This window comes from Anser cygnoides, chromosome 2 (genome assembly GCF_040182565.1).
Source record: "Anser cygnoides isolate HZ-2024a breed goose chromosome 2, Taihu_goose_T2T_genome, whole genome shotgun sequence".
Taxonomy (NCBI): Eukaryota; Metazoa; Chordata; class Aves; order Anseriformes; family Anatidae; genus Anser; species Anser cygnoides.
Window position 1 is genome coordinate 58902060 of NC_089874.1, and position 24546 is coordinate 58926605.

The window sequence follows — 24546 nt, forward strand, 5'->3', positions numbered from 1 at the left end:
AGGTTTCCAGCAACTGTCTACCATTTTCACAGTTTAGCCATGAGGTAAATATTTTTGAAATACAAAACATGAGGTTACTACACGTGGCTTGCCGTTCCATTTGTAATCATCAATTTTGTCCCGTTTATAACTATTTTTGATAGAAAACATGATTTTTTTTTCCTTACCATGTTTTTAAATTAATCCAGCCTCTTTTGCCTTCAACAGCAGAGTTTATTCAGCTTCCCCGATAGTAGCAATTGCTGATGTAACTGCCTCCATGCTAGGAAAGTGGTGGGCTACATTAACATACCATTATTCTCAAAAGGCTCTTGCATTTGTACTGACGAAGTCTTGGAGATGGAAGCTGTAGCAGGAAATCTTGAAGAGCCATAGGTTTTGACACCAGGAATTTTTCTGCAGCTGGAGGACCAAGAGCTCAGTTTGTTGCCTGAGATGCTCATAGAAAACTTGAAATTATTTTTTTCTGTTTAACATATGAGTACTGTGATGTTAGGAAACATCCCCTGTGTAAGTTATGAGTATTTTTATGAAATTCTGTTTGGTTAATGAGATGTAAGCTTATCTTTATAATTAAGCATATTAAGAAAATTGTGCTGGTACAGCAAATTTTAACTGCAGATTATAACAGCCAGTACATTTTCTACATCTCAAGTATGATATCTTCCTATTAGATTGAGATGCTTGTCAAGAATAAATGACAGTTTTGTGGCTTTTAGGTATTTTTATAAATACCTTTAGCAATTTGCTACATCTATAAGTAGAGAAAAATGGCTTTGGATAGAACAAATTGATGAACTTCATAAACAGCAGTGATCTCGTCCTTCAGTCAGTAGGTGAATCAACAAACTAACCTTTTTCTGTACCATCTATTCAAGGTTTCCTGCTCAAGGAATATAAGAACACTTACTGTTTTGGGGTTCTTTGTTTTCATGATTTTTTCCCATTTTTGTAACATTGTATTTTGAATAATCAGAAGAAACAGTGAAATTGTATTACCAGTCAATTTTTTTTAATCTGCTGTAGGCCCTTTTAATTTTTTCTTGCCTAGATAGGAATATTCTGGAGGGGAAGAGGGGCAGGGGGGAATGTAGTGCGACTGTAGCAAAGTATAAGTGCATGGGTGCATGGGTGGTGCCGCACAGAAGTGGTTTAACCTTATAGTCCTGAGGCCTCTCTGTCTTCTGCAGTCCTTTGACTGTCCCTTGTTTCTGAACTTGGGCCGACACCAGCAGTGATCAAGAATGGGGGGAAGGGGATTGGTCTTAGAGCAATTTATGCTCTTCACAAATATTGTGAAGATGAGGCAGCCAGGTGATACCTGGGAAGCTCATACAGTGTTCCCAGCCTGACAAAGGCAGTACCACAAGTTAAGCGGAGACTGAAGGGACTTAGCAGCAGAGCTGCCCTGGCAGCCAGGCTTTTCTACTTCTGATGCTCAGTGCTGTTCTTTTTTTAACGAGTTACCTTTTAATTTGACTGTGTCAAATCTTTCTAACGGGGTGGCTTTGGGAATGGTCTCTCCAGCTTGCTTAGAGTACCTGTTAAGCTTCCCTTGTAAACAACTGAACAGCTAAACACTGAACAATTAAAGCTCAGTATTTGTGCAAATTAAAAGTGAGCATAAAATGTTTACAGCTTCACAAGCGCCTCCAGTTTAAAGAAATCACATTACATTTCTTTATAAGTGCATGGATATATTTATATGGTCTAGAGGACAGTGTGGAAAAAAATAGGTTTCGTAATGAATGTAAGCTGACGTTATTCAGGCTATGTTTAACTTACCTCCTATAAATACTGAACCTACTCTGAAAAGGAAAATTGGCATCCAAGATCCTAACCTACTTCCTTCAGTATAAGAATATGACTGGCCTCCTAGAAACAAATGTATAAATTTAGGACTTCTTCCTGCAAATCAGTACTCCCATGAAGAAGAAAAAAATCTGTACTGCCCAAGTATTCAGTGAAATCACTCAAAAGGGAAACCATTTGTAGCATAGGGCCTGAGAGACATGAGGAAATTTTTCCGTCTTTAGTTTCAGGTCTTATATCTGACCCTTGAGTATAATAAGACAGGTTATTATCCCCTTGTTCATCACGAAGATTAATGTTGAGACCAGTTGAAAATACTACTGCTCTGCTGGGACCTATCAGGACATCCTCAGACCTGTATGAACCCAAATTTAAACTTTTTAAATAGCAGAGCTAATGTCTCCTCCTAGTTAGACGCAAATGTCTCTCTTATCATTATCTCCTCGGTGTTGTTGCTGTAAGAGAGTAAGGATTCAGTATAGCTCCGCATTATTTATGGTGTCTTTTATACAAACTTCATTACTAAATGTTAAAATATGCAGAAAGAGCACCTGAGCCTAGCTAGCCTGAGCCATTAACTCTTATTCAGATGAAGTTTTAAAAAAAAAAAAAAAAGCATAGCTTTGGAAATGGAGATTTATTTCTTTTTTTCTGTGTTCTGTGCAGAATGCTTTCCTTTAAAAATGTTTGTTATCTAAATTTAGTGTGACAGAATGAAAATAAAAATAGGCAGAAAATGAATTTAAAAGAAAAAACTCATTTGGTTTAAAAAGCCACAGGAAAAGATTTCATCTGTCATAGTGTTAAAGTTGGCTTTCTCTGTTCGTATGGTTGTAAACACCTGTGGGCTGCTGGCAGCGTATTTCACAGAATAATCCCTTTTTATAGAAAACCTACCCTGCTGCCTGGAAATACAACGCATTTGTTCACCTCCTTTGTAACCTTTCCAAGGATCCTGGGCCAGTGTCTGATCAGGAACTGAAACAAAAAAAAAAAAAAAAAAAAAAAAAGGAAAAAAATGTGAAGAGAAATGAAAGGAAGTTTTGTGACGGTGAGAGAAAATAATTCTGTAAAGGATCTCTAATCGTTGGGGTCCCGAGTGGGTGGAGACCTTCCTGCACGAGGATATCTCTGCCAGCGTGCCCCAGCAGGAGCCGTGGTCCCCCTAGGGAAATAATAGAAGCTTTTAGGAGAGCCTTACCAGCAAAGAAGCCCTTCACCGTGTGGTGCTCTGCCCACCCATGGGACCAGCCTTTGGTGTGGGCTTCAAGCTGGCTCGAGCTGGAAATGGTGCAGGGTGAGGGGACACAGTGGGTTGTGCTTGTGCTGTCCTGCTGGCCTTGGCACAGGATGGAAGCATGTTAGAGGAGAGGAGAAGGAAGGCCATTCTGGATGATATTTGTTTTTTACATGCTGGTCGGTTGTGTTTTTAAATATAGATTTAGTGCACTCAGGTGTAGTGATGCTTTTGGAGAGTAATCTGAAAGAAAACAGACTACAGTATTAAAAATATATATGCTTTTGGTTTTATACACAGTCAGCTGGAGACTTTGCAAATGCTACCTTTGGATTATGCTCTGGATTTCTTTTAAGTAACAGCTGACAATCAGAGTTAAGTGAAATGTGAAATACAAAGCTCACAAAGAACAGATTCTCTTGGAGAAGATAGGATCGCTTTTCCTCCCTTGAGTTGTTCATTGATGGGAGGTTTTAGTTAGTTTGTTATTTCTTTTTTACTCCTGGAGGCAGTATACGAAGAAATTAAAAGCACAGCATGTGCCAAACACAGCTTTTGGCACTAGAGACGAGTGAATATGGGATCGTTAAAGAGATTTTCTAGACCATTTTAGCATAATCTTTTGAGGGTCTCTTGCATTGCTGCTAATAGAAATCTAGGGCTTGCTTTCTTAGAGACATGATAGCTTACAACAATTCATTTTACTTTTCCGTGGGGGTGACAGCACAACACACACACTGTCAGTTACACATCACTATCAGTGGTTCAGCCATGGGAGCAGTAAGGTGCTAAATTGGGATAGCTTGCTACATGTGAGTGTCTTTCCATGCTGTTTTGAAATGAGTGTATAAATTTTGCAGAAGACATATGATTGATGGTCCTGGTTGTTCATGCACACAATAAACACATCAGGGTCAAAACCAGAACATGTTCTCCTCCAAGCCTCAGTGAGCAGGTTGCTCTAAGAGTTCTAGTGCACTTTTGCCTACTTGCAAAGGCATGTAAGGGTGTGGAGCAGGGACGCTTCACCCAGAAAGTTAAAGGCAATAAGGAATTCCAATGACCCTGATCTTGTACGCAGCACACATTGTAGAGCTTCACTCCAGCTGAGCAGCAGTAGTAGAGCAGGCATAATTGCTGTCCTTACTTTCCCCAAGGCACAGGGAGTACTGCTTGATCAAGGTCATCCACAAATATTCAGCACAAGAGCAAGCAGTCAAATTCAGATTGCCTGGGATCTAGTTCACGCGAATTTCCAAGTTATTCTTCCGTACGTGCAGAAACCTAAAGTCAATGGTTATGAAGTTTATGTTCCACAAAATTTATGCCAGATGATGTCGTATATACCCACAAAATTTCCATATACCTGTAGGAGATAGCAAGGCTAAAGCACTGAAATTGAGTCATCCAGGACACAGATATAAACACAAGACAACAGTAGAACTAAGGCTAAAGCATTTCCTCCTCCAGTCTGTGGCTGGATTTCAAGATTACCTTTTCCTGTTCCATCTAGTTATCAGGTATTATATGTTTTAAGCAGACAAGTGCAATCTGCATATTTGTTATTAGAAGAAAGAATTAACCTCCCACTTGAAATACAAAGGATTACAAACAGAGAAGTGCTCAGGTAAAAATGTAAGAAAATGAACAAAAGCAAGAAATGCTTTGTGCAGGAGCTGACAATTGACCTAGAATAATATAATATGAAGATTAGGGAATTGGTGGGGTGACAATGAAACTGATTGAAGGCTATCATCTCAGGCACACAGACAGAATGACAGCCTTTGGCTGAGAGCTCTTGCTCCCGTGAGGAGTCAGATAGCTAAAGCAACAAGCACATTTCTGCTAGAGTAAAGAGTATCCCACCTGAGCAAAGTTCAGATGCTGCTATGTGACTGTGCATGTCATTCCCATAGGAAATGAATGACATGCCCTTTATGTAAAACATTGAAAAAGAAAGCCAATATAATCAACTAAAACTGACAACATCTTACTATATATTTGACATTGATTGTGGGATTTTAGTCATTTATTAAATTTACATTGCAATTTTGTGGATGATTTAAATAAAATAAAAAATTACTGTGCTCTGGCCAGCACAAAAGAACTAATAGACCTATGGGAGAATGAGCTGAAATCTACTGTGGCTCATTTGTTATCAAGGAAAATGCTTGCTGTGTTTTAAAGTCACTGGTACTAAAACCAGTGCACAGACCAGAAAGGATACATCTGGATTTTCAAACCACAACCTGAGTCATCAAAATTGTCTTATGAACAAAAAAGGCTTTTGTTGTAAACTGATTGAAATCAATAACATGTTGTAATGATAAAGGAATAATAAACATAGAATTCACACCACAACTTAATTGTTTACTTTTCAGCATATAATATACTTCAATATATTCATGCTGCTGCAGTAATTTTATTCTCTGTATCATCTTCCTCCAGTATTTTAAATTAAAGCAATAGGCTTATAAACGGTAGGAAATGAAGAAAGATCGTGAAGGGTGACAAAATACCAGTGAAGTGAGAAGGTGAAAAAAGGAAGCAGTGTTTAAATCAAATATGGTATCAGATCTGTAATTGGCGTAGAAATATCTTGGGTATTAGCAGTTGATGATTTCCATGGTCTCAGAGGGAGGAAGCTTTATTTATGGCTAGAGAGCTTTTACAACATCTCGGTTATTCTTGCCTTTGCTCTTTGCTTCAGGGGTGGTCTTTTTCACTGTTTGTTCCAGTGCCACTATTTGCTGTCTGTAAACGTGTTCCCTTTCATGTAGTCACTCCTCTGAGACTCAGGCATGTTTGGAAATCGTCTGGCTGAAACTGAACTCGTGTAGAAGAAAGTCCTTTGAGTTGTCTGTCCAGAGCCCTAACCTTGCCCTGGGGAGAGAATTTGAAGATAATGAGCACAGTTTTGAAAAGAATGGGCACCCTTTGCTGTCAGTTTGAGCCTTTGACTTTGCTCTTAGATGTCATGGTGATGCTCACATTACAAGCTAGATACTGTACTCTTTTCACCTACCTTGGGCAGTGCCCAGCTTCCTCTGTCCTTTCAACCCTTCTCAAATATGTGTTCATCAATTTTATAAGGAAAATCCTCTTTGTATTTAATCTATTCATGCCAGAAAGAGGAATGTAAGCGGGACCAGTTGTCACAAAAGAGTGGTTAGAAAGCCTGCAACCCGTTTACAGCAAATGGCACATGTCAGCAGTCTCCGTGAGAGTGGGAGCGGGAAGCTGAGCAGCTTCACCCTGACATGGTGGCAGCCTCTGCTCCCCGAGGTCACAGCCTGCCCAAAATTAGACCTTAGGGGGAGAAGAAACAAGCAAGTCTCTGAATTGCCATGTACAGTCTTTCTGTATGCTTCCCCTCTCCGTTTAACTGATGTTTCCCTGATGTTTGCTAGCAACTTCTAACACCCTTTCAAGAGATGCTAATGTATAAGTATCATTTAAAGATGACTGAATCCCCTCCTTAGATCTTCAACTCTTTCTAAATTAAATCTTGATAGCCCTTAAAAATGCTATGCAACTCAAGTCAGGTTTTAGATAGTCAAAGAGAATATGGTCCCCTTTACGCTGTGCTTGCAATGATCTAAGCTATTCTTTGTAGTTATTTCGAATTTTATATCCTTTTTTCAGGAAATGAATAGCGCGGTGTGAAAACAAATTGTGTAAAGGGACTGCTGACAGGACGTTTAAGTGAAGCATGGACATTTCAATTGAAGTACAGTGTTAGTCAAATGCTACCTGCTGAGCTGATTAGCAGTAGCTGGGTATAATTCTGTAGCCTGTGTTATATGGGAAATCATACTAGAAAAATGAATGGCCTTTTCTCTGAAGTATGTGAATCTATAAATGCTCTGTGCTTTGGCATTTACTTTCTCTTTGTCTTACGTTCTGGAATGGCCAAGAGTCGTGTATATGCTTTCATGGCGCATCCATTTTCTTAAGTGCATGGTGGAGTGAGAGGAGCAGAGATTGCAGGGAAGGAGCTGATTGTTTTGTTAGCTTGAGGTTTTTGTTTGCTTGGTTTTTTGAATGGAGGTGATAGTTTTAGGATGAAAAGGCTTTTAAGGTTTTGCTGAACTAAACCTTTTGTGTATTTGTTAAATAAACAAAGTGTGTCTATCTAAACCTTCAAACAGAGGCTTTAAAAGTCCCACAATGTCTGGATGCCTGTCAGTGCTGCCAGAACTCTCCAGTGAAAGGCAGGACTGTCTGGTGTCACACAAGTGCGGAACTTAGGAACTTCTCCCTGCCTGTCCCTTGGATGCTTCGTCTGGTTTTGTTTCCATACCTGTCACATACTTGTATTTTTCATTTTCACAAATCCATGCAAACCCTGTATAATAGTTACATTTCATTTCTGGGCATCTTTATTAGCGTTTTCCCAGCATGCCACAACCCCAAACCTCTGTTTTAATGAATGCCTTATCAACAGGTCTACTCCGTGCTAGATTGGGTTTGTTTTCTTATTTTGAGGGCACCAATCCTAAAGTTCATTTTGCTATTGCTACTGAAGAAGGAGTAGGATTTCGGAATCACTTCTGTCAGACTTTAAGATGCAGAAGTATTTTTGGTTATGTTTTTCTTCAACTTGCAGTAGTCACACAGTATCACAGAAAGATGCAGTCAGTGAGCACTTCATTGTCTCAGATATGTCCTGTACTTCGTGGTAAGTACACGTGTGCGACTAATATAGCAGAACTTGTCTGACGTGCTGACAGTTTTACAAGGCAAAGAAGACATTCAGAATGTTACTGCGTCATGTTAATTAACAGTCAGTGTTTCCTTCATTCTTAACATTAAACTGTGGAAAAAATCAAAGCCGAAACAAAAGTGAAAACAATATACGGTGAGATATATATACCAGGAAACTATACAATAATTGCTCAGCTTTTTGAAGGCTGGATCCACTGGGCTAATATTTAAGCTCCAGTCCCATTACTCACAAGAAAAACACCATATATGTGAATTACTCATCCTTTGCAAAGCCCCCTTAACTTCACTGTGGTTTCAGGTTAATGTAGCAGATTTTTCTTATGGCTTCCATTAGGGCAGAGGTCATTTTTACTGGTACTTGACTGGTAGAGAACTGGTGGTGGTGGGTCTTTTCAGTATTATTGTTTTCAGAGAATTGATCCACCTTTTTTAATCACAGTCAGCAGCAGCCAAAAAAAGGCAGTTTGTTTCTACAGTGGAATCAATAAAATGGGAAATATATTATGGCTTAGCTGGGGACACATGCTTTCTACCTTTTGCTGCTTTGTCTCTATTTAAGGGTAGGTTTTCCTACCATTCATATTCTGTTAGTCATGTGTTTGCTTTGTGTGATCTGTAATCCACACAGAAAATATGTGCCCTCCGCAATACAATAATAATTATTTTTTTAAATGTTTGCTGCTAATATAACATGCTATATTGATTCAGCCTGGGTTTTCTAGTGTTTTCCTGGTAGTGATGAGAAAGATGGTATAATTCTTAACCAAATGGAAAAGAGCTTAATTTTCATGCAAACCAATATTCAACAGAATCATAAAGCCCTAGCCCTGGTAATAAAAATAGAAGCCGATGTTATTAATGCATCATTCCAGATACACAGAGCACCATTATGTGACTCCTGGGCTGAGTAAAACTTCATGTAATCACAGTGGCCATAGACTTAAGCCCTATAAAGCTGGAAACTTCAACAGATGGCCATTGTCAATGCAGCTTCTAAAAGCTGCGTTGTGTTACAGCTCCAGATATGACTTACTCAGTGGTAGCTTTTTAAATTACAATTGCTGAACATAACTGATCCGCATTATGGAAGTAATAATAATAATAATACTTTGCACTCAGTAACCTGTGTAAGGATCTGAAAGCTCTTAACCAAGGTTTTTGAAGACTCCCTTTCTGCTTATTGAAAATAAAGAGCATGCAGGGGCTTGTTGGAGCGTGAGAGGATCGAGAGTTAAGGGCAGCAGCAGCAGCGGCAGGCAGGCTCCGGGCCTGTGGCCAGCAGCCAGGCCACGCTGTCTGTGGGCCTGGGGCTTGAACAAGAGGGTGCTCCGGTCTCTAGCACGGGCCTGGGCTGCAATCTCCCACTTCCAAAGTTTATCAGTAATGGAAGGAATCATAGAATGTTTTGGGTTGGAAGGGACCTTAAAGACCATCCAGTTCCAACCCCACTGCCACGGGCAGGGACACTTCCCACCAGACCAGGTTGCCCAAAGCCCCATCCAGCCTGGCCTTGAACACCTGCAGGGATGGGGCATCCACAGCTTCTCTGGGCAACCTCTGTTAGTGCCTCACCACCCTCATAGTGAAAAATTTCTTCCTAACATCTGATCTAAATCATTTTTAATTTACAGCCATTACTCCTTGTCTGAAATGTCTGTATTTGAGACTTACTTTTGTCTAGTCAGTAGTTGTCTTTTTTCTTTTTCTTCTTTTTTTATTTTCACAAAGTGGTTCTGTTTTTCATTTTCAGGGTCTAGAGATCACATGTGAAAGTATCCTGGTGGCTGTTCTCTCTGACTGTTTTTGTTTTATCTTTCAGATCGATATGATTGTGACTTTGGGTGGACTTGGAGGACGCTTTGACCAAATTATGGCATCAGTGGAAACACTTTTTCATGCAACAAATATCACTCCTTTTCCAGTGATAGTTATCCAGGAGTGCTCGCTGATTTACCTACTTCAACCTGTAAGTGCTGTGAAAAGTTACTTCATAACACACCTGACCTTCCATCTCCCCTCACCCTGTAGGTCTGGCACTATTAACTGCTCATTTTCTTAATTGTAATCTATAGGGACACAACCTAAATTGAAAATATATTGCAGAGCAGTGGACAGCAAATTATATGCTCTGCACTCCTGCCATGGAAAAGATCATTTTTAGTTTGTTCAGGATAGGTTTGTTTAAAAGGGGAGGAAAGCTAAATCTGAGTAAGTCTGGGATTCTGATTATAAGCAAAAAAACATCTTTAAACTTTTTAATTAGGTTCCAGTAAGTTTAAATTTAGCATGCAGCCCTTTGCATGTTGAGTAGCAATACCGACATCTGCAGTATGAGAAACAAAAGCTACAAGATGAAGATACGAGGGAGTTCCTGACAAACGTGTCAGGCAGAGTTCTTGTGTGGTCTGAGTGGTGCAGTTCATTATGATGTGGATCCAGCAAGGATCAGCAAGGGAATTTATTTAAGATGTATTATTTTTTTTGTGTGGTTTCAGGTCTTATTCCATTTATTGATTCATAAAACAACACACAGAAAAGATCTTGCAGGGCTTCTGCTTCTAAGTTTTAAATGAAAGGCAAATCTAAGCATCAAAGAGTCTTCTCTAACAGCAGTTCATTTACTTGGAAATATTTTTTTCCTGATGTCAGGGTTTCTAGACACTTAACTAACTTTTCCATTTTACCTTAGACAGCGTATTTCATTAAAATAAGTAACATTCACAGATAAATTTGACAAACCCCTGCACCACACATGCTTTATTGTAATTTGAGAAAAGAATTAATAAGGTTCTATGAGATTATAGATTTAAATCCACAGGGGCAAATGCTGTATTAACAACTTTTAAGCACTGTGTCTGCAGGAAAGACTGTAGGCGCAGGAGCTCATTTGCCAGTATGGCCAGAAATGACTGTGATCATTTGTTGCAACGCTACATGACTAGAGGCAGCAGAGTGAGGGGGAAGTAGGGCTGAAGGATAACTGTGCTTAAATTCTGGAAGTGAGGAATAACTCACATGTGGTTGGTCTATGGGTGCAGGACTTCACTGGCCACAGTTGATTATTAGGTTACTTTTAAGAACATGTTGAAGAGCTGAAATAAGATGGAGAATTCCAAATTTAGCTTCCAAAATACTTACTTGGACTGGAAAGACTACTAATTCTTTTAATTCACGTTTTCCATAAGTGGCTTTGAAATGTCACAGAATCACAGAATTGTAGGGGTTGGGAAGGAACCTCGAGAGATCATCGGGTCCAACCCCCCTGCCAAAGCAGGTTCCCTAGAGAAAGTTTTCCTAGTCATGCATAAGGTTGCTTTCAGAAGAGTCCTCAATGAATAATTAACCCCTTTGCAACTTGAAAAAATCAATGATCTGCGTATTTAAATAGAAATTAAGGTTTCTAACTCTTTGGGTTTGCTGGAAACTTTTTTATGTTCTGTTTTTATCGTGCTGTATGAGAAGCATTTAACTTTTTTGTTGGTAGGGATAGTTCCACAGGATATTATTTTCTACCATCCCTGGCTGTCAATCTGCATTGCTGGTAACTGACATCTGTAACTTCAGGCTGTTTCTAGCGTTCAGAAATAAAGGGCAGATATAGACGGCAGGCCTTTTAAGCAATCTTAATGCTGACTTTAACACAAAATTGCTTTTCACTGTTGGTTTAAACTTGTCGCTGTCAGTATCTTCAGTCAACTGTCATGGTACCTCCAGATAATAGTATTAATCCTGTATAGTTTAGATAAAAATCAAGTGAGTAGTTTACACATAGGGACAAACAGGAATCCGTAGCTTGGAAGTACTCTTTTTTTCCTATGGAGTTCAACATGGTATTTTTCTCTTGTAAACATCCACAGTCATGGCATTCTCTCTCTTTCCCTTCTCTTGTTTGTAATTTTAAAGTCAAGGTAGGAGGGAGTTGAACACAGTGGGAGACCAACTGACTTTTTGAATGCAAGTATGGAAACTGTGCAACAAATGAAGCAAAGTTTTGAGATCCAAATGCTAATGCAAATGATAAAGTTAAGAGCATCTTGCTTTTCCTATAAAATGTAGAGCTGAAATCCTTCTCTCTTAGGTAAGAAGAATTTGATCTTTATTGGATTCTTTGGATAAGATATGAGCAAAATATAACCATATTTTTGCTTTGGAATAACATTAGCCCTCTGCTCACTATAGCAGGAGATTAGTATTAGTTCTATATCATGTGTACCTAGACAGAGGCTAAAATACTTAGATAGAGCAGTGAAACTCGTAATCCCATAACAGCCCTAGGAAGGATACAAAGAGGAATAGCAAATCAAGCTGCTGAATATTTAGCTACTAATACGGAAACTAAGGGGATGACTCAGTGAGTTACTCTGTAGGAAGAAAAGAGTACTTCCAAGCTAAGGATTCCTGTTTGTCCCTATGTGTAAACTACTCACTTGATTTTTATCTAAACTATACAGGATTAGTACTATTATCTGGGAGTACCATGACAGTTGACTGAAGATACTGACAGCAACAAGTTTAAACCAACAGTGAAAAGCAATTTTGTGTTAAAGTCAGCATTAAGATTGCTTAAAAGGTCTGCCCTCTATATCTAAGTACACAAAAAGTTACTAAGTAATTTGTTTGAAATAGAGTTATTCCATATTACTGGAATGTTGATATGGAAGGGCATAGAAAAAAAAATTCAATATTTAATACACCTGTAAAGGTACACAGTATTGTAGGAAACATGGTTGGAGTCTCGCTAGAAGTCTTCAGGATGAAAGAGAAAGACAGCAAGGACAATGCCTGACTTTGAGTCCACTGCAGACTACCAAGCAAGGAGGACCAGGTCAACAAAGCCTTTTTTTGTTAACCAATAATATTATCCATGTACTGAATGTAAGGGTAATCATATTTTTATGCAGTCAGGAGTCTCTTGAGTTATAGGCAGACAGTGCAAGTTTTTGAAACATTGGGAAAAATGTTGTGGCGTGGAATGCAAAGAAAGCTGCAAGGAAGAACACTCTGGAGTCAGAAATAGGGAGACTATGTAAGAATTCCAGCAGGTGATGTTTTCTCTAAAACACTGTCTAATGTGAAGACTGAAATTTAAAAAACGGGGAAAAAAAAAAAAGTGGGGAGTTGGGGGCCGGGGGGGAGTTTCTCTGCACTGAATAGTCACCTCATTTCTTTCTGTAGTGGAGGGGAAGGGTCCTATAGGGGAAGGGAACATGAATCCTTAATAAGGAGTAATCACTTCTATGAGCAGGATATTTTATGTAACAATCCATACATTTTATGCATGAAATTTTAGTAATATCAATTACCATTAGAATATACCCTGGCTGAAGAACATTAGGCCCTTAGAGTCATGTTTATCATGCTAGCCATGCTCAGTACGAATGGCTTAAGGTTTCACATACATACTTTCTCATTTTCTGGTAGTGTGCTTCTCAGGAGTACAGAAACATTAGCTTCTGTACACTGAGCATAAATTATCTTTTTTCTGTGAGTTTTACGGCAGTTTGTAATACAAGGTAATAGGATTTATGACCAAGAAATGAGAAGATGTCCAAGAGTTAATGAGGCCTGTCTTTTACATTATGCTGAGCAGCTCAGTGTTCCCCATGCAGATTTCTTGCAGTGGCATGTCAGGGAGAAGATCTGCTAGCTACACATGAAAATGCATTACAGACGCATACTTTTGTCAATTAGCTGGCTCTTTTGAATGAGTGTATGAATGCTTTGATAACCCTTTTTTCTCAGACACAGCTTTTCTTGTGAGTGCATGTCTTCCTTCCCTGGGAGCGTGATGAGTGATTTAACATCATACATAGTAGTCCAGCAACTAAATATGAGCAATAAGAATCAGAAGTCTCATTCCTCATTCTTGGCTGTCTTTTACTTCTTGGCTTCCTTGCAGTCTTGGCTATTCTTTACCGTCATTTCATTGAAGAGAAAGCAATCGTATGGTCTTTTGATCTCACAGTCACCTAGTTTGTAAATTGGGTAAGACCCATGTCTTTCTCTGAATTGGCAATGTGAGGCTTGTGTAGTTTTTAAGAAAACACCCTTATGTTCTCAGCTCTGCACTGAAGTGGAACACAGTATTACTGTAATAGTAACAACAGTATTAATAAGACCTTTAATTAACATAGGCATTGGCATACAGTAGGCTGTGCAGCTTATTTGTTAGCATGGTCCCAAGTGCAGTTTTAGTGGGAGCCAGCTATCATTCTCACAGACAGTGCCTGGGCAGAGTCTGGGGCTACCATAGCTTAGTAACTGCCTACTAAGCATTTTGGACGGTGCCACCTCATTTGGAGGGCAAGAGAGAACAACCATAATGCGCATGTGAGCCATGCTGTGCCCATTGGCTTGAGGTCCAGAGAATAGTACATGGACCACCTTACACATGCAGACAGAGTGACCAGGTGTAGAGTTCTGCTCCTAGCTGCAGGCACTGCGATAGATACAAGCTGAGGAAGGTACAAGACTGACAACTTATTCTGCTGTAGTGTGCTGCTGCAGTTTTCTACATCAGTGTTCTTTGTTTTTCTTTGTATCCATGCTTGCAGAGTCAAATGTAATGGGAAATTCAGGGTATATACATTCAGCTTCTGAGTTTTCTTTGGCAGTTCCTTGAATATCATAACTAATTCCTTGAGTATTGTGGGAACTTCAAAAATAAGTTATCAGTTTGGTTTTGTGCTGCCTCATCTGTATAAGAAACATCTGGCTTGCACTGACATTCAGTGGACGAAATCCTTAGGGCGCGTGTCTCTTTTGGAGGATAACTTTGGAATCTGGGAAGCCTTGCATGCCGTCTTTTGCTCTATTATTTGTACATCTTTTGGGTAGGTTCAGTTGAAATAAGGAAGGGGGGGGAGGATTAAACATGTATTTAATATTTAAACAAAATATTTATTGTCCTTCCTCGGCCCAAACAGTTGTGGTGAATGGAGTTAAATCCATTTGGAGGCCAGTCACTAGTGGAGTCCCCCAGGGCTCAGTACTAGGGCCAGTTCTCTTTATCAATGATCTGGATGAGGGGATCGAGTGCACCCTCAGTGAGTTTGCAGACGACACCAAGTTAGGTGCATGTGTCGATCTGCTCAAGGGTAGGAAGGCTCTGCAGGAGGATCTGGATAGGCTGGACCGATGGGCTGAGGCCAACTGTATGAAGTTCAACAAGGGCCAAGTGCTGGGTCCTGCACCTGGGGCACAACAACCCCAAGCAGAGCTACAGGCTGGGAGATGAGTGGTTGGAAAGCTGCCTGGCAGAGAAAGACCTGGGAGTACTGGTTGATAGTCGGCTGAATATGAGCCAGCAGTGTGCTCAGGTGGCCAAGAAGGCCGACAGCATCCTGGCTTGTATAAGAAGCAGTGTGGCCAACAGGACTAGGGAAGTGATTGTCCCCCTGTACTCAGCTCTCTGTATTCAGTTTTGGGCCCCTCGCTACAAGAAGGACATGGAGGTGCTCGAGCGAGTCCAGAGAAGGGCAACGAAGCCGGTGAGGGGTCTGGAGAACACGTCTTAGGAGGAGCGGCTGAGGGAGCTGGGATTGTTCAGCCTGGAAAAGAGGAGGCTCAGGGGTGACCTTATCGCACTCTAGAGGTACCTTAAAGGAGGCTGTAGCGAGGTGGGGGTTGGTCTATTCTCCCACGTGCCTGGTGACAGGACGAGGGGGAACGGGCTAAAGTTGTGCCAGGGGAGGTTTAGGTTGGATACCAGGAAGAACTTCTTTACTGAAAGGGTTGTTAGGCATTGGAAAGGGCTGCCCAGGGAAGTGGTTGAGTCACCATCCCTGGAGGTCTTTAAAAGACGTTTAGATGTAGCCCTTAATGATATGGTTTAGTGGAGGACTTGTTAGTGTTAGGTCAGAGGTTGGACTAGGTGATCTTGGAGGTCTCTTCCAGCCTAGGTGATTCTGTGATTCCGAAAGGCTGCCTTTCCTGTTTGGTTTCTGCTCTCCAGGAGACCTCCTGGAACTTAAAGTAGTTGACAAAGCAGTGAGTCTCTTCCTCAGTCTCCCTGTAGGTCACTTGAATGAGCATTTATGGAGTTCTCAAAGGTATAATTTTTGTTCCTGGTTAAATACATCTTTCTACTGCTTCTTCTAATGAGAAAGCCAGCTGTTCAGCTGGACAGAAACATTCCAATATCTTCCAATATCTCTTGAGCCCTTGTCTGAGAGCCTAACTTGTTCACAGGAGTCCCAGAAGCCCTTGTGGAAAGGGTTTTTGTGCTTCCAGAGCATATTTTCCAGGGGGAAAAGAAAAAAAAATAATAATAATAAAATGAATTTGTTATGTTGGTCGTTTAGCTGCCTTGGTTTCCTTCTTTTGTAAGAAAATTGAGGATTTTGCTGCAGCTCAACTTCTGTCCTTAAACATATCAAGACTGTTAGAGTTACAACCTGTCTTTTTCTTCTTTCTTGGAGAAACTCCACTGGGCTGGTAATCGCTTATGCATTCTTACCTTGTATTTTTGTAGTGGTCCTGTCTAAATGGGACCTTCAGAATGCTCCGGGTCTAAATGACTTCAGTTTATTTCATGGTATTGTGTGGCTATCAAGTGCTGTTGCTTCAAGTTTACCACAGGATTTCTGTGTTTTGCCGGATATCAGTGGTCCAAATTTAATTCATTTTTTGTCAGTCACTTCCTGAACTAGCAAAGATTTTACTTTCTATCTCATTTCTCACTGTTACCAAAGGAAAATTTTAGTGGTATCTTCTCTTAGCAGCTAAATTCTTTATAGCTTGGCTGTAGTCCAGCATCAGTAAAAGTGTAGTATGAAATGTAGAAAAAATATATATATTATCTTAGAAACCATAACTAGCTTCTGCAACAATCATATCCTTTCAAGTTTTTTTAAGTATCAGTTAAAAGTGCAGTTTGCATCAAGTTTGTGAAGCATTTGGAAAAATGTAGATATTTTGTAGACGTGTTTGCAGAGGATGACATCTAATACCTATGGACTACTTCTGTATAATGAAGACATATGCAAAATATTTAAATATTTTGTCTACAGCCCTTCCTTAGACAGACAGATTGTTACAACAGGTTTTTAAGTCAGTTTGTTAGCTTGCAGGTAACCACTTAAAAAAAACATGTCTTTCAGTGAGGAAAGGAAAATAACAAGCCATCATTGCCAAGTAAAAAATAATTGTTTTTATTAAACGAGATTTTCACCTATTTATAACTCTTAAGAAATAAGTAATACTCTATGGCAAGATATGTTAATCACACGGCTGTTTTTAAATTCACATCTTAATGGTTCCTTATATCAAAGAAGATGATATAAGGAACAGTGATCAAACTAGTCTACTTATGTGTTTCTAGATTCTGGAACCATGCAATTTGTTTCTGAATTCTGAATCTGGTGTTTGATAAGTTTCAACAGTTCCACTCTCAACATTTTTCAGTCATTGTCCAGATTTTTCATTCCTACAGCAGTTGATGCATGATCATCTAGGAGAATCTTGAACCTAAATAAAGCTCTTTTGGGGAGGTTTCTGCTCTCTGTTGTGTCCTCTAGCTGTTGTAATATAATCTTGTTAATATGATAATACCTATTTTTTTGTTTGATGGGAACAAGGAAAGCTTTCTGTTACAAAGCTAATTTTCTCAGAGCTGGAATTTTCCCCAAACTTGTCAGTTCCTTGCATTTCCTTTGAAGTCTTAATACTTCTCTTCATCTCCACCCTTATATTTCTTTCTGCAGTGCTCTGATGCTTTTATTTGTGTGTGTGTGATGAAGTAGTAGTTATTCTTTTTACCATTCTTTGATACCATTATTACCGTTATTCTTTTAAACAGATCTTTTGCTGCATCAGTTGCATGGTGTTAAGTGATTGGAAGCAAAATAGCTAACATTGTCTTGGATGTTTGTTTATCTGTATGTAGTTCATGCTTAACTGAGAACAATGAGAAGTTGGTAAAACTTTCTTCTGTTTTGGTGATAGCAGTACACTGAGGAAGACCACAGCATTTTTTTCACGTGCTGTGTGTGCATTTAATCATTGTCCTGTAAGTAAACAGACAAATGTGGAGTGTACTCACATTTTGTTCATTTTACTTTTGTTCTTTTTTTTTTTTTCCCAGCCAGGACTTCACTCCTATACCAGGATTTTGTGGCGAGCTAAAGAATTTCCAAGCTTTTCATGAATAGGTTTTTGACAACAACAACAACAAAAGGAAACTAATATCTAAAAGATAATTAATATTGATTCAAAATCTTATGAACAGATTCAAATACTTTCTACATAATTTGGATAAGTTTTCTAACTTTTTTTTTTAACTTTAAAAAGAAAAAAAATTTCAAATGCTTGTCTGTATGGAGGTCTCATAGATTGGTATTTTTGATTGATTTTGTTTTATTTTTATGATTATTTTGTTTTGGTTTAAAATATGTCTCCCACCTGACACCCACAGGGGATAACACAATATTTTGGATGTTTAAGGTAAACAATCAGACATAAAGGATTAAAGAAATTTAAAGGGTTAATTTTTAACACATTCTGCGACTTGCCTGATCAGAGGTCTGCTCCTTTACTAATTAACCATCCTAGAGCAAGTCTTATTTTCTCTTTCTGATCTTACTTTTTCTTTCATTTTTCTTGACTCTTGGATCCCATCATATTTCTTTTCTCAGTACATCACGATTTAGTTTAATTCTGCAGAAAACATTCTTGTTTTAACTTCAGCAGCCACTGGTTTCCTGAAGATTTTCTCCCAGGGTTCATCTCCTTCCAACAGTCACAATTTATGTAATCTTCTGCTGTACTACTACTGCTATGAAGTATTAGTTCATCAATGCCCTTTTGTCGTACTGGCTTCATCTCTTCCTCTTGGGTCTCGTAGTATTTTCTCTTGATTCTTCAGTTGTATTATAATCAATGTGGACTCATCTGTGTAGTATTGGAAACTATTGAGGTGATGTCTACTGCAACATGCCTGTGTACCACAAATTATTGCTGAGTTATAACTCTGTTCAGCTTTATTGTGGTGGAATGCAGCCCAAATGTCTCAAGTCCCAGGATGCTATGGTACCCACTAAGTGACACTGCCTCTATCACAGCATGTTACAGCCTTGCTTGAGATGAATTCCACCAAAGTTTTGTAGTGAGTGCTTTCCTCTTCAGGTATTAAAAATACTTCAGTGCCACTTTGGGGGTATTTGATTTTTTCACTCCTTATCATTACAGAAGGTTCTGTATGGAAACTAGCAGGTATCAAAAGTCTGTAATCTGAAGGCACAGCCTCTTCTGGAAAGAGAATGAATGTCTGGAAAATATCTTATTGCATGCTATTAAAAATGTAGCAGGCAAAATCAATATTACTGTTCCTAGACTGAATGTAAATGACAGTAAAAATTGAAGTGATAATAGGTGACAAATCATTATCTACTACAAAAACTGAACAATCAGAATGCTAAATACTTAATGGTTGTCCACGCTTGAAGGATTGATGGATTCTTCTAGAAGAAAACTTTAAAATGTTTCTTTTTGCTCATATCTGAATACTGGATTTAGCTGAAGTTGCAAAAGGTGAGCATCTGTAGTCTGGCCTCATAGTTATATTTGAAAATATGTTGTCTGTAAAATTGCTTGGGCTTTTCCAATCCCTTTCAGAATGACTGCTAGTTTTGTATCTGCTGTGGCAGTCGTGTTAACTGTATCAATTTACAGTTTTTGTTTAAAAATATTTAAACTCATTGTTTACACTTAGTGTTTAAAAACAGTTTCTAAAATGTTCAAAAAACAAACAAAAAAAAAAGATCAGTGCAAAAGAAGGATTATATTTAGTAAAATCTGAGGTCCTGGGGAAAATGCTGTACTACCAGTAACAAGATTTAGCTACAGCTATTCATAGGAAGTCATTTCCTTGCCATAGGAGGTTATTTACTTTGCAATCTGAATTTTCTTCGTGTTGGTAACAACTGGTTACATTACTTCAGAACACATTGTCTGCTGTTAGCATGACATCCCAAAAAGAGACAGTTATCAGGGACTGTATCTTCAATTTCTTTTAAGAATGCAATGTTTCTGCCACCCTAAAGTTAAGTGCAATTGAAAATACTTGCCAACAGTGCTGCTGGGCCCCATTGACCCCCAGGGCTGCATTAGCTTCCTACTTCTAATCCTAAGATTGAGATATTTGGGGTGAATGGGTTCATAGTGAAAGCAAGAAAAGGAGGCTGGAAGCTTGTGACTTCTGGCAGTAGGACGAAGGCTGCTTCTCCACCCTGAAATTTAAATTTATAGAATTGGTAATGTGCCCTAAGAGCCAATCATGGAATCATAGAACGGCTTGGGATGAAAGAGACCTTAAAGATCATCTAGTCCCAACTAGACCTCTAGTTCTCTGCCATGAGCAGGGATGCCACCCACTAGAACAGGTTGCCCTGGCCTTGAACACCTCCAGGGATGGGGCTTCCATGACTTCTCTGGGCAACTTGTGCCAGTGCCTCACCACCCTCTGAGTGAAGAATTTCCTCTTAACCTCTAATCTAAATCTCCCTTCTTTTAGTTTAAAACCATTCCCCCTTGTGCTGTCATTATCTACCTGAGCAAAATTCGCTCTCCATCTTTTTTATAAGCTGCCTTTGAGTGTTGAGAAGCTGCAATTAGGTATCCCTGGAGCCTTCTCTTCTCCAGGCTGAACAGCCCCAGCTCTCCCAGCCTTTCTTCATAGGAGAGGTGCTCCAGCCCCCTGATCATCTTCGTGGCCCTCCCCTGGAACCACTCTAACAGCCCCACATCCTTCTTGGGCTGGGGGCCCCAGAGCTGGACGCAGCACTCCACGTGGGGCCTCACAAGGGCAGAGCAGAGGGGGACAATCACCTCCCTTGACCTGCTGGTCACACCTCTGTTGATGCAGCCCAGGATGCAGCTGGTCTTCTGGGTTGCAAGCACACACTGCTGGCTCATGTCAAGCTTTACATCTACTAGAATTCCCAAGTCCCCCTCTGGAGGGCTGCTCTCAGTGTGTTCTTCTCCCAGTCTGTCCTCGTGTCTGGGATTGCCCTGACCCAGGTGCAGCACCTTGCACCTGGCCTTGTTGAACCTCATTATGTTCACGTGGGCCCAATTATCAAGCTAGTTCAGGTCCCTTTGGATGGCATCCCTTCCTTCTGGTGTATTGACTGCACCACTCAGCTTGTGTGTCATCTGCAGGCTTGCTGAGGGTGCTTTTGATCCCATTTACTACATCATTGATAAAGATATTAAGCAGTGTTGGTACCAAAACAGACCCCTGAGGGACACCACTTGTCACCAGCCTCCACGTGGGCTCAGAGCCATTGACCATCACTCTCTGGGTGCAACCTTCAAGCCAATTTCTTATCCAATGAATGGCCCACCCTTCAAATCAATCTCTCTCCAATTTGGAGATCAGGATGCCATGTGGGACTGTGTCAAAGGCTTTACAGAAGTCCAGGTAGACATCAGTTGGTCTTCCCTTGTCAACTGATGCAGTCACTCCATCACAAAAGGCCACCAGATTGGTCAGGCACAATTTGTCCTTGGTGGAGCCATGCCAGCTGCCTCGAATCACCTCCTTGTCCTGCATCTGCCTTGACATTGCTTCCAGGAGGATCTGTTCTATGATTTTCCAAGGCACAGAGGTGAGGTTCACTGGTCTGTAGTACCCCAGGTCCTCCTTTCTACCCTTTTTGAAAATGGGAGTGATGTATCCCTTTTTCCTGTCACTGGAGACTTCACCTGACTGACAGGACTTTTCAAATATGATGGAGAGAGGCTTGGTAACTCTATCAGCCAGTTCCCTTGGGACCCTGGGATGTATGGCATGGGGCCCCATAGCCCTGTACCTGTTCAGTTTCATCAGGTGGTCTCAAACCTGCTCGTTGCTTTCCATGGGAGGGACTTTGCTCCCCCAGCCCTGTACAGGTTCAGGGAAATGGGAGACATGGGAAGCCTGGCTGGCAGTGAAGGCTGAGGCAAAGAAGTTGCTGAGTACCTCAGCCTTCTCCATGTCTGTCGTTACCAGTTCTCCCTTCTCATCCTTTAGAGGGGGCACACTCTCCTTGGCCTTTCTTTTCTGAGCAATGTACCTATAAAATCCCTTCCTGTTATTCTTTGCATCCCTTGCCAAGCTCAATTCCATTCATGCCTTGGGTTTCCTGATCCCATCCCCGTGCGTCCTGATTGTATCCCTGTACTCTTCCCAGGCCACATGTCCCTGCTTCCACTGCCTTTGCATTTCCTTCTTGTGCCTCAGTTTGACCAGCAGGTCCTTGCTCCGCCTTCCCGGTTGTCTGCCCTCCCTGCCCACTTTCTGACACAGAGGGATGGAGAGTTCTGTTGCTCTAAGAAAAATATCCTTAAAGAGTTGCCAGTTCTGTTCAGCTCCTTTGCCCCTAAGGACGGTGTTCCAGGGGATCTTGCCCCCTAGGTCTTTAAATAGCTGGAAGTTCACTCTTGGGAATTTCAGGAATTCCCGACTTTGTTCTTTGCCAGGCCTATATGCCTCGAGATCACAAACTCAACCAGAGCAAGGTCACTGCAGCCCACACTGCCTCTGATCTTAACCTCTTTAATGAGTTCATCTGCACTGGTGAGCACCAGTTCCGGTAACATTTCTCCTCTGGTTGGTTTATCTAATACTTGGTCCAGGAAATTATCCTCAATGCACTCCAGGAGTCTCCTGGATTGCCCACATCCTGCTGTGTAGTTTTCCCAGCAAACATCCAGATGGCTGAAGTCCCCCACCAGGATGAGAGCGTGCAAGGATGATACTTTGTGTAGGTGAAGCAAGAAGGCCTCACCAATAGGCTCCCTTGATCAGGCAGCCCATAGCAGACCCTGACCACAAGCTGCCCTTTATTGGTTCAGTCCTTAACTTTTACCCACAAACTCTCAACCTGTCCGTGGCTGTTTCTCAGAGGCAGCTCTTCTCAATCAATTCATTCCCTAACATAGAGGGCAACACCCCCACCCCTCCTTCCCTGCCTGTCTCTTCTGTAAAGCTGGTAGCCCACTATTCTGGTGTTCCAGTTATGGGATCCATCCCCCCACATTTCCGTGGTAGCCCTTAGGTCATAGTTTTCTAATTGCACTGTGGTTTCCAGCTCCTGCTTGTTTCCCATGCTGCATGCACCGGTGTAGCAGCACTTCAGCTGGGCTGTCAGTCACATCACCTTTTCAGAGGAACCCTTCCTAATTGCTTTAGGACAGTTCACAAGTATTTCCCTGTTGTTTCCTAAAGTGACAATATTCCCAGATTCCATTCTGTCACTCAGTGGTGCATCCCCTTCCCCTGCTGAATCTAGTTTAAAGCCCTGCTAATAAGCCCAGCCCACTTACTGCCCCAAACACTCTTGCCCCACCTGGTCAGCTGTGCCCCATCTGGTGTCTGTCTCCTCTGTTTGAGAGACTGTATCCAGTCTCTCAAAAGTGCACCCAAAATCATAGAACCCAAACCTTGAGCATGGTACGAGCCATGCAAACAGTTGTCCACTTGGTCTATTCGTCTCCTTCGTCCAGTCACCAGCTGGGAGGATAGAGGAAAACACTACTTGCTCTCCCAGTCCCTTCGAAGTCTTTCCAAGGGACATAAAATCCCTTTTGATATTTTGGAGTCTCTTTGTTGCAGCCTCATTTGACCCTACATGAAAGAGTAGGAATGGCTGGTAGGCTTCAGTCCCCACCAGGCCTGGTAGCCTCTTCGTAATATCATGAATGGGGACCCTGGAGAGGAATCAAACTTCTCTGGAGAGATTATCTGGATGGCAAATGGGTGCTTCAGTGCCTCTCAGCAAGAAGTCTCCCATTACTGACACCCTTGATGCCTTTTTTGTAGCACAGGCTCTGATGCAGGTGGTTGACTCGGCCAACTTTGTACGGTTGCCCTTTTCTAGGTCTTTATCAATGAAAGGGAACAAAGTCCTTCAGGGAAAGCCATCTCACCATTAGATAAGATGTGAGGAAATGGTCTGAAGTTGTACCAGGGGAGGTTTTTCTGGACATAGGAAGAACTTATTCATTGAGAGGGTCGAACGCTGGAACAGGCTGCCCAGAGAAGTGGTACATCCCTGGAGGTATTTAAGAGATTTGTGGATGTGGCACTAAGGGACATGGTTCTGTGATGGGACTCAGTAGGGCATGTTGATGGTTAGGCTTGATGATCTTGAAGGTCTCTTCCAAGCTAAATGATTATATGATTCTGTGATTAGCACCAGGAGGAAGGAGCAGGTAACAGTGGTTGGAGATGCCTTTCCACAGGAGACAGAGGCACCCATCTGTGCTGATCAGACATGCTGTCATAGGAGCTGTGTTGCTTGGCAAGGGCCTGGAGCCAGGATGTTGCAGAGAGACTGCTGAAGTTAATCTGTCCTCGAACTGTTGCTCCTTGCTATTCATCTGCATGGACACCAGTGCTACCACCAAAGGAAATCTGAAATAAATCAACTTAGACTACAGATATCTGGGGACAAAGGCAGAGATGTTCTTTAATTTCCTTTGGGTGACGGGCGAGTCCAGAGAAGGGCGACCAAGCTGGTGAGGGGTCTGGAGAACAAGTCTTACGAGGAGCGGCTGAGGGAGCTGGGGTTGTTCAGTCTGGAAAAGAGAAGGCTCAGGGGCGACCTTATCGCACTCTACAGGTACCTTAAAGGAGGCTGCAGCGAGGTGGGGGTTGGTCTATTCTCCCACGTGCCTGGTGACAGGACAAGCGGGAATGGGCTAAAGTTGCACCAAGGGAGGTTTAGGTTGGATATTAGGAAGAACTTCTTTACTGAAAGGGTTGTTAGGCATTGGAATGGGCTGCC

General features: G+C 41.1%; 1 protein-coding gene across 23 annotated transcripts in view; it reads left to right on the plus strand.

Moving 5' to 3' along the window:
• The window catches only part of TPK1 (thiamin pyrophosphokinase 1), a 325524-nt gene that overhangs the window by 202493 nt on the left and 98485 nt on the right, over positions 1-24546 (plus strand). For all 23 annotated transcript variants that reach the window (XR_010829321.1, XM_066992164.1, XM_066992163.1 and 20 more), the window contains one exon: positions 9597-9743. Coding sequence is in view for 22 of the 23 variants with exons in the window: in XM_066992164.1 (XP_066848265.1) it covers positions 9597-9743 (147 nt within the window). In the remaining variant the exon portion in view is untranslated. The remainder of the gene's footprint in view (positions 1-9596; positions 9744-24546) is intronic.